Source organism: Bombus fervidus, chromosome 4, assembly GCF_041682495.2.
Source record: "Bombus fervidus isolate BK054 chromosome 4, iyBomFerv1, whole genome shotgun sequence".
NCBI classification, from domain to species: Eukaryota; Metazoa; Arthropoda; class Insecta; order Hymenoptera; family Apidae; genus Bombus; species Bombus fervidus.
The window spans coordinates 1,070,841-1,082,099 of record NC_091520.1 but is presented as its reverse complement, the minus strand read 5'-3'; the positions used below and the strand labels follow the sequence as shown (position 1 = coordinate 1,082,099).

Genomic DNA, 11,259 nt, shown 5'->3' with positions numbered 1-11,259 from the left:
CGTGCAACCTGATAAAAAAAAAAAAAACACTTCACTGGAAAATAGTGGCATTTGCGAGTACTTTTCGCAGTCGCTGTACGTCTCTAATTACGCGATATCTTCGTTATTTACTGATAATGACAACTTAGCTATTTGTTAGAAACAAACATTTGCACTTTTCAAAGTGCAAAAATTTGTAAAGCGCAGGTAATGGTCAAAAATGTACACAATATCCAAGGCAAACAATACATCATACTATCCAATCGGTGAAACCAATTTCTACCTAGTTTACATCTTTTTTTAATTACGAAAAAATTTGCATAAACATCCGTGGTCCAGTTATAAATGAAATTCTTCTCCACTTTAGGGTCTTATAATTAATTAACCGAACGAATAAAGCAAATATTAAATTCAAGCGACAAGCATGCAACGATAGCTATTTTGATATCTTCATTCAAAAATGGGCTTCAAAGTAAACAGGGTAAACAGAGTAAACATTCAACAGGAAGGAAGTGAGCCAAAAAATCATCTATTTTTGGTCTCGCGATTTTGGAACTGAATATTGCGCCAAAAGATTTCTCATAGCGAGACGTCAGTGACATCAAACTTTCAAGTTGGGCTTGCAATTAGTTTCTGAGATATGGAAGGTCCAGGAGCTCCAAATTCATTGGTCAGCCCCAAACATCGAAGAGTAGCTTTAGACTGCGAAGAATATGAGATTTCAGTTGAAAATTCCTTTTACTCGTCGAGGCATACGCGAAATTCTGATACCGCGGTAGAGAACATCGCCACATTTTTCTAATTAAAATAATTGAAATAGCCGAAGATTCCTCTAATTTTCTTCTCATCATCGTAGAAGATTCAACACGAGCAAAGGCCAACTTGACCAAAAGTTTCTGCAGAGTGCGTGCAGTTTTGTCCGCGGAACGATCAACAAAAAGAAAGACGTGATCGATGTCCTGGCCGTTTCTCAGCGGATTGGAATTCATGAGAAACTCTTCGCTCGTTGAATTTTGTATAAAGAACGTCGGAAAGAGATTCGGGGCGACGCACACGGATTCCGATGCATCTCGTCCACCGCCGGTTTATCTTCTTAACCGCGGCCCACGTTCTTCCGTGTAAAAGAAGGTCCAGGTGTGGAGCACGGACGACGCCAGACGAACCTAACGGTACCTGGCCCCTTCTACTTGTCTTGCTTCACCGCCGCTTCTACCTGACCTGATTTTCTGACCTACTGCCAACGGCGCCATCCACGCTCCCACTTGCGCACACACATCCCTCCTCTAATTCAATTACGTCTTTTTATCGATGCTTTTTGCTGTCTCTACCGGACCTGGTTTGCTTTTCCGGTGCGTCAGTTTTTGCGCCTCCGTGACACATGTTTGACGAAACAACATACAAAATTGTAGATCCTGAACCTTCGCGATAATTAGATGACACACAGTGAACAAGCATTTGTACACCATTGCATTCGTTGTAGAATTTACGTACCGATCGGTCAAGTCCAAGTATTATTAAGTTCAGTATCATTTGGAAGTACTTTCGTACGACTGAAGAAACTCACTGCTATGAAAATGAAATGTGCGACTCGACGATTATAGACTGCGGATCGTCTTGCAAATTCATAGCCTCGTGAACGTAATTAAAAAGTTAGAGCCTCGATGGAAAATTAATTTATGTTCCAAGTATCACAGGAAGCACTGTACTTTGCTTGTTTTATATATTTTTTCGTGTACTCTGCATTTTGTGCAATTTTTCACTTTCACGTTTCTTATAAATGCACAAAAAGCAGTTTACCGATGATAGAACACTTCATTGGAAAATAAGAGTATATAGAAATACTTTTTGCAACCACTCTACATACAAAAGTCTATTCATCTAAACCTGTCGGGGCACAAACACTTGGTGAAACTGGAGTTGATGCAAAGTAGGAGTTTACACATTCTTCTATGATTTCTCGTTCAAATAATAGGTGTTTCCTATTGAGGTAAGCGGATTCGACTGACAGGAATTTATTCATTCGAGCGCTAATCAAAATTCTCGCATGGAAAATTTAGACGAACCAACTGTACCGTACGAACGTTGTAAGAAAGAATTATACGAATAACTAATAGGATATTTAAATTCCCTACAGAACTGTCCAATCTTTTGCGAGTTTCATTACAGTGATATAAAAACAGGAATATCGCAATGACACGATGCTCTGAGAAGGAAGTGAAAAAAAAAAAAAGAAAAAATACCAGGAATATCAGAGAAATAGAAAATCGTACATACATAGAAACAAGTATAGGATGATATTAGATACCATGAAAACCTGAAATTCAAGATAGAATTCGAGTTAATTACACTAGGATGTGAAGAAGTTGTTAAACGTGTTTCTTCCAATGTCTCGTCATTCGAAGAATTAAAGATGCTGAAATAAATGCATCGAGAATTTATACTTTTTTTCTACATTTCTCTACGAAAAAATATCGTAACACAACGTAGGTATATAGCAGTACGATGATAATATATGTCGGAGATGAAAGGACACCGAAGCCTTTCTTTCGGAATGTTTGGAAAAGTCCCCAATACTTTTTATTATAGCCGTACTTAAACAATAAAACTGAGAAATAGCTGTTTATGGGCCAAGTCAATTATGATTATCCGAGATTTGTGACAGTGCGCTTGGGCTCGAAGTGACATAATGGGTCGCTGAACGTAGCCACGGTCACGGGAGAGACGTGTACCTAACAAAGGTATAAAGTAATTAAATAACTCTCCTTAAAAACAGGGATTGACCCGAGGGATACAGAGAGATACGCAGAGGACTATATAAGGGCAGTTCCACTTGGACTGACTCTCAATCCGATAAGTTCGACTAGCCCAGTAAACACGTACATCGAGTTCCTAATCGCAATCGTCATCCCGTTGACCGTGTATTCGTTATCGAACTTAAACTCATCGTCACCGACATCTCAATTATTCACTCATCGACATCACTTGTTAACCTTTGCAATACATTCGCTTCAATCAATATCATCTGGTATACAACAATGACGGAGAACTCGCAGAAAGATTCATTACACGCCCCGTTTCCCAAAGACGATCCGACATATAAATACAACGATGTACAAATTGTAGCCACTGTATCAATGTTTACACAACATAGAAGAACAGCACAAACTAATAAGAAGGCTAGCATAACTAATAAAATATTTTTCCTAGGAAGCTGTTTCGATCGACGTACCACAAGCTCAGTTTGGTTTAGGCAAATATTTCGACACTTTTATCACGCTTATTCCGTCATGCTGTTTACAAATGAAATTTACGAGCAGAAAATCGTTCCATTATCGGAACACTTTTGCCACCTTGTTAGTTCGAGGATGGAAAACTCTACCATGTTGTAAGATTCAATCATCTGTTCTTAGATAATGTTCAGTTTCTTCGGTATGAAATTACAGGGGAAAAATGTCCTTGTTTATTTGCTCCAAGTGTCACCTGTCTGCTTCTCAGCCTCGGTAACTTTCTTAAGTTGACGTAGGCTCGTGGAGACGGAAATCTCGTGTAATTATACAGAACATTATCTACGAATCGACGACCATACAGCGAGATTCTGACAACTGCGGAGTCATCGTAGTTGCAATACAGCGACGATCGCGCAATTATAGTCGAAACTGAATCACGACATGTTCGCCATCCGTGACAAGCTTTTGTGCCAGCCTTTGTCTCCGAAACTTTTGACTTTAGCTGGAACTTCTCATACCGCATTCAGGAAAAGCTCCTTTCCTCTGCCTCTTTCTTCTCTTCCTTTTGCCGTTAAGATTGCCTCGCCCGAAGCCCACTTTACCGACTTGTCAGCTAACTTCTACAACGTGACAAAGCTCCTGCGTCTTTCACTTGTCTTAGTCAACTTCTCTTTCGTCCTTAACTTCATTCTTGTTGAAAAATAATATTTGAACTGCGAAAAATAATGGAAGCCGCGAAGAGAAGATTATTATCTTTGGCAATTTGGAAAATAATTAGGGGATCGTTGACAACAGATAGACACACGCAATTACGATGAAATGATTAAAAAAACACGAGGAAAAGCGACATCCTGTAAATCGAATTAGCGATGGTTCTTTTCACAAAATATAAAGAGAGAGCTTCGTAATAAACTGCGAACGAAAATTGGGCAATTATATACTGGAACGTTAAAAGAGATATATAAGCATAGAAAGTATATAAAAATATATAGCATTAGAGAGACACAGATATTAATATCAATTAAGTTAACGTAACAACTATATTAATATTTATTTACTTCTCACGAAACATCATGAATTTATCATTTTCAAAAGGCTTCTTTCAATTGATCAAGTTATTTCCTTCCCATTTATTTCATATTAAAACACTTCTTTTTAACCATTAGATGATATAAAAGTCAAAGAATCAACGAAAGTGGACCGATTTTATTTCCTACCCTTGAGATCCTCATAAATTTCCATGTTTCGGTATTTACCAACGAAAACACGTTCTCGAGTACGAGCTTTCCCACGAATAAATTCCTCGTTTCAGGACGTTCTTCAGATTCCTAGCGCAATTAAAATTATAATCAACCTATCGTCAAATTATAATTTCAATCGTGTTTCTTTAAATCCAAAATGAATTTCCCATACCACACAAACGATTGACATGATATTATCGAAGTAGTTCGATCAAGCTGTCTTACTCCTTTTTGCTAAACTAGCTAAATTCAGCGGATTCGGTTTTACACATAATTTCGCCTCGTCGATATAACCGCACCGTGAAAAGTTTGCCTCGAGTATCTGTCCAACGAAAATGTGCACCAAACTCGCGACCAAACAAAGAGTTTGAAGATATGAAATGCGGAACACAGGTTTCTTTATCTTTCTGCAAAAGCGTCTCGTTTAATTTCTAAGCAACAGCTAGAGATTAGCGAAAACTCGCGCTAACTCGTTCAGGTTAGAATCCAGTAACATCGTAGATTACATTATATTTCATTTTCGTGGCAGTCGTACGTGGCTACGTGGTGTCCTGTGTGCGACAAACGAGTAAGCAACAGAGGAAAAGACACGAGCGGGCTCCTTGCGCATATTCGTAAATCTCATCCGAAACGTTCTAATCAATATTTAATTCAGGTACCAACTGCTCTTAAATTTGTCATAATGATAACAATAATTTATTCCATTCTGACGAACTTTCTTCTCTTTATTTTTGTTTTTTTTTTTTGAATTTGTTAAATTCTCGTACGGTTACTATAAATCGATAAAGTGTACCTATGAACGATAGCGTATATTTTATCTTTCATAAGTTGAAGTAAAGATAGCGCAGAACGTTCAATTGACAAATAAGTTAATAAATTAATAAATAAATTAGGAAACAGGGGAATCAAAAGTGACACCTAAACAAACACCAGCTTCGAAGTGTATCGATACCACGGATTCCAATACTAGGAAGACCGAACAGCGAAAAATTTATGCCACTCGTGGTACGTTCACTCAATTCATCAAGGACCAACGTTGCATTAACGCAATATGTCATTTGTAATTTCTTCTCAGTCGATTCTTGTTATTCGACTCTGTCAAATCGATATTGTAATTGTAAAAAGGAGTTCTAGAAATCGGTACAATATTTTTTTATTCTGCTTCCATTTAGATCCTACGAGTTTTAAGAAAGTTTGAGGAAATTGAAATATCTTACAGCAACAAAGAAAGAACTATACCTCTTCACGTTATAGAACTTTTCGTACCTCTGATTTTTAATGATTTTCTGTATCGTATCTATTATTCCGATACATTTTTTACATCTTGCAAAAATATTAACTTTGTTTATGTGGCTTTAATAACGTTGCATGCACACTGCACACATTTACACGTTATTTCATACCGTTTGGTCTTAAACATCGATTGTTCTTCGCATCAATCGAAGAAATTGTCCAATTGTGTTTGATATTCTTGCACAGTGGACACATGGAAGTCGCACGACGAGAAGAAGCTTTGCCCTCGATGCCAAAAGGAAGCAATACCGACCCTTCATGCTCGGGGAGACAAGTTGACGACCTCGCATATTGGAGCCTTATGTCTTTTAGGGTAGGTGAAATATTGCAGTCAAATATTCCGACATATAGAAATCTACAGTTTATTCGCTTTCTCCATATTTCATTTCTCCCGATACTATAAGTAATGCTATATATCCACCGTTTGATGACTTCATATACGGCAGTGAGTCGTTCAACTGTAGGGTGAGTTATGAAAGACACGAAGAATCGTAGCATCAGAGTATGTAACGCTATATAACTCGGAAAACACTTCAGCGTATATACATTGGTTCTTATCTGTTGAAGTTGTTAAGGTTATACGATGGATATGGAATTAAAGAAACGCGTGGGTAAATTGTAAGGTATTCTAAATATATAATTTATTGTGAAAGTAAAGTATAATGTGTGGAATATATGTAAGCTGGTCCAGATCCGCACGCTAGCAATGTTACCCTGAGACTAAAAGAACGCCGAAACCAACGTCGCACGTGTGCCGCTTATGGTCTGTCGTCGACGTATTCTTTTGTCTATGCGCTATCGATGACATCGGCGCTTGTGAAAGCCGAAGACCAGATGTAGAGTTTTCTTAGAAGTATCGATCACTTCAACAGAAGTAATTACTTTAAGAAAAGCTCAACATCTTTATTTATGTACATCCGTGACCTGGAGACTGCTATTAAGTCGTAATATTCTAAATAAGCAGCAGTGCATATTATTGTACCCTTGAATATACATTGTGTTTTGGGTTGCAAGATGTAGGAACAAAGGAACTAATAAACAGATTTCTATTTATGTTCCCTGTAGCCTCTAGTCAAAGCTATAAGCTTAACTTTTTTGGTAGTGTCCTTTTGCTATAGATACATGAACGTGCTCCCTATCATTCCCTATCATTTAATTATTTCAATATACTTTTCTATTACAAATTCATCCAGTCGTTCTTCCATCAGTCAACCTCAACCTCAACACTATCCATAAGTACCCAACTTACTTACTTCAATTTCTTTTATAGATTTATTACGTTGTCCTACGATCTTGATGCTATCTTTGCACGATATTAAGCAATATTTGTTAACGAATAATACCATAAAGTTATTATAAACGCAGGTAAGAGAAAATGTGTATATATGAAATGATAAAAAATAAGATTTGAGATCATTCTGTTATCTGCCTGTTTTTTTTTCTTTTTCTTTTTTCATGGTACAATCGATTTAATACGTTTATATCTTGTAAAGTTTCCTTTCTTTATACCTTTGGATGAGATTTAAAATCAATAAATATGAAAGCAGAGCAATGTAGTCGTTTGGATGATTTTAGCTCACTTACCTTCATCAAAATTTTATCGACATTATTTGTTAATTAATAATAACATTAATTCATAACGATAATGCAATACTAGTTGATATTGTTCAAAAATAACATCAAGATCGTAGGAAAACTTCATATCTCGATGAAAAAGCGAAATGTTGAGAAATTAATTAACAGATTGTGCGGCAAACATTGACAGTTGATACCAAACAACCTTCGTTTGAAGCATTCGTTGTGATGTAACCAATAGTTTACTTACAGGAAAATTTATGTGGCAGAATTAAATCACTCGCCCTGTATACCTTGAATGTGTCCTTATAAGTAGACTGCAAATTTTTATATATAAGTCATAATATTTAACACTAAAATTACCGATAGTTAACACGAAGCTATTTCTACCAAAACCAATCAAAATGACTGGTCCTTAAAAAATACGTAATAATAGAATATTTTTATATTTATTGATTTATTACTTTCTTACAGAAGCAATCCCATGTTATGTAGTACATTTTTGGTATTATTAATCCAGCTGCGACCATCATCCCTAAACGAGGGTTGACACATTTATAAAATTGTAGAACCAATCGTTTTGACTTGTGTAGTATTTCTAGCGTTAGCATCTAGCGATCCAGCGATCGATCCGGAATTTTCCTGATAACTGATATCATCGTATCGAATGATACGCGGTAAAAATTTAAAAAACGCGTGGGAAGTTGTACAAAACGGAGAAACTGTTTAATTGGGGTTCGATAAACAGATTGTAGAACCTTTTTACACTTTGACTGGCATTGGTATAAGTAGCCTTGATACAAAATTATTTCGAGTTTGAATACATAAAAAACAAAATAAAATTCATGATATTATTCTTTTAGTTGTCGTTGCGAAAGTCATTGCATCATTGCGGGAAAAAATATAACACGAAGTAGGAATTTTAAAATAAAATAAAATTTTAAAATAAAATTGTGTTTAATCGAAACCAATCTCTGCATATATCTTACGCTTTAAATTGTCTTTATACAAATACGAATTTACAGAGATATCCGCAGTCTACTTGTAAGTTTCGTATCAAGGCTACAATTTTGTGTAAATGTCTAGTTAAAATCAATTATTATTCCATTAATGCAAATGAATGAAAATTAGTTAAAATTCGCGTACAATGTTCACTTGTCACTGGTTTTTCAGAAAAAAGTCATCCATTGCGATCTACGCGCAATTATTAACAACATATAATATTATTTACTCATTTCTATTTAATTTTGATGTTATGAAACTGATGGATTTTTCAAAGATTTAATCTCCAAGCTTTCCAACTTCAAACGTTACTTTATTCTTAACAAAATATAATGCGACACGTGACGACTTAAACAGACAGATATGGTGTGATAGAGCTGTACTTATTTTAATTGTAGCCATTCTACGTGTGTCACAGTTAAAACTATAATTACGCAGTTACAATTCACACATACTTCAACTGATTTCCCATTAATTTAATGCTAATTTCAAGGATTCATTTTTGGAATTTATAAAATATGCAAATATTTAATATTTATTCACAAAGTTCAGTATTTAAATTTGCGAAATATCGGAATTTAACGTTGATGCAAGAACTCCATTTAAATTACAATATACCAGCGTTTAAAGTAATAATTTTTTAATTTTAAAAAAACTTCTATGTATGAAGATTTTTAATAAAATTTCTAACTGTCTTTAAATAAAATACCTCGCGCAATTAAGAGCACGTATTCAACTAATCACACAAACTGAAAGAACGAAATTTTACATTGAAAGAATATACATTCTCGTTCTTACTTTTTTTCCATATTCGTCTTCAAGTTCACTCGATTATAAGATACCGTGTTTCGAGACATTATAACTCAAAAATACCAGTATTCCCATCGACTTCGTTATAGCAATTAACGAGTTAAAATCGTTTCTTGATACGCATAAACGGCGATTATTCGGAATTTAGAGCTGACAGATTTTTGGCTGGTGTACAGGTAACCAACATTAATTTTATACTCGCTGTCTGCTGGTTCAGCTTTCCGCGTCAGGATAAAAGATTAATGAGTAAACTCGAAACTTCACCCACGGCTTCTTCAATTTAATCGGAAATTCATCGCAAATGCTCCATAAATAAGCGAGTTCCATAGAAGAACATACAATTTCAGAAACTCTAATTGATTTAAATAAAAGATACAACGTACGTTTGCAAACGAGAAAACAGGGATTAGTATGGTTTGAAGTTTTACAGGCGGAAATAAAAATGTTAATAATGTTACTATGTCTGACCATAAGTGGAAGAAATTATTTGATCATCACAGCAGGAATGACTGATGAGCACATTTTTGTTAACTTCTTGCTCTTAATGTCGCTTTACGAATAAAAAGAAGCATTTTAATAGGAAAGGACCATTCTTGTTGACTTTTTGCTCTTAATGTCGCTTTATGAACAAGAAGAAGCATTCTGATGGTGCAGTGCATTTTTGTTCACCTTTTCCTCTTAATGTCGCTTTACGAATAAAAGCAAGTATTTTCACAGTAAAGTATATTGTTGTTGACGTCTTGCTCCTAATGTCGCTTTTTGAGTAAAAAGAAATATTTTCATACGACGTAATTGAAGAAGAACAGATCTGCCACAGTCAAAAATGTAATCCTTTTAAAAATAACTGACAAATTGACCAACATTTTATCGTAAAAAGCGAAAGATGTTTTAATATCTTCAATTTTATATTCTTATTATCTATTTTCGTCCGTTTTAACTTACGAGAAGTATTACTTTTAGAAACACGAAAAGAATGAAAAGGCGCGTGTTTATCCTCAGAACCAAATGATAAGATACTTTTGATAACATGAAATTCACGACACAGGATTAATAAGAGATATTATTAATCAAATTTCACATTTATTATGAAATAATTTATTGAAATAATAATATTAATAACAGTTCCAATTTCTTTATATCTTTTACCGAATTGTAAAACCGTTTCCTTAGAGAAAATGGAAAATCCGATTTATCATATTCTTGTCTTTCGCTCCTCGCTTATCTTACTTTACAAATAATTTTACTATTAGGTTGTTTTACTATATTACTATTATTATAATTTTACTATTATTATTTTATTATTAGATTGTCCGAAAAGTGTCTTTCTTTTACAGACACGTCTTTTACAACGATGCATTTTTATACAAACATGAAACCTAAGCTGTCGAACGTTATGATCTTTATTTTGATAGAATAAAATGGATCATACGTAATTGGATAAAATAATATAAAACGAAAAATGTTTTGCATCCATTATTTTCTTATAAAACGAAAGAAACTTTTCGGACCACCTAATACACAGCAATTCATGACACAGGTGTTGGCCACTCTGCTTCGTACCACTGATAATGAAACGCTCGAAGAAGGTTCGCATGATCTGCCCTCTGTGTGGATACACGTACGGCAGCTTTCAGTATAACAATACCGGGTTAGCACCATGCAAAACAGATTCTGAAGACTCGCAAGCACGACTTTCATCTCCGCCGAGAAGCTTTCGTTTGTACAAGGCGAAACAGAAACATAAAAATTGATGGAAAAAGTGTATTCTCATGAAAAATTCGTGTATGAAAAAATATATTGTAATTATATAAAATAATCCTTTTTCTAATAAACAAACTGCGGATGTTTATGCATTTTTACGTTCTTGTCAATACGCCTAATGAAATGAAAAATGAAGTGAACCGAGGATGGGTTGTTTTTATTAAAATAATTGTTACTAAGGCTATAAATATTTCTTTAGTTTCGAAGATTTACCTTTATAACTTTGTATATTACGAATATTAGAGTAAATCATTATAGAAGTCAATATTTTTTGATATACACACTGTTAGGTATATTCAATCCTGAATTGTGAATTCTGAGAATCTAAGTTAAATTATTAATGAATTTTGTATTTTTGATCTGACGTATCT

The 11,259-nt window shown here is 34.8% G+C and overlaps 1 protein-coding gene across 1 annotated transcript; it reads left to right on the top strand.

Annotated features, from left to right (window-relative positions):
• Window positions 1-619: 619 nt before the first annotated feature.
• Window positions 620-10,982, top strand: LOC139986578 (uncharacterized). The gene is made up of 5 exons (XM_074111692.1): window positions 620-754; window positions 4,977-5,102; window positions 5,341-5,452; window positions 5,927-6,053; window positions 10,665-10,982. Exons 1-5 carry the CDS (start codon window positions 620-622, stop codon window positions 10,876-10,878), a joined length of 714 nt encoding a protein of 237 aa, XP_073967793.1. The 3' UTR covers window positions 10,879-10,982.
• The last annotated feature ends 277 nt before the right edge of the window (window positions 10,983-11,259 follow it).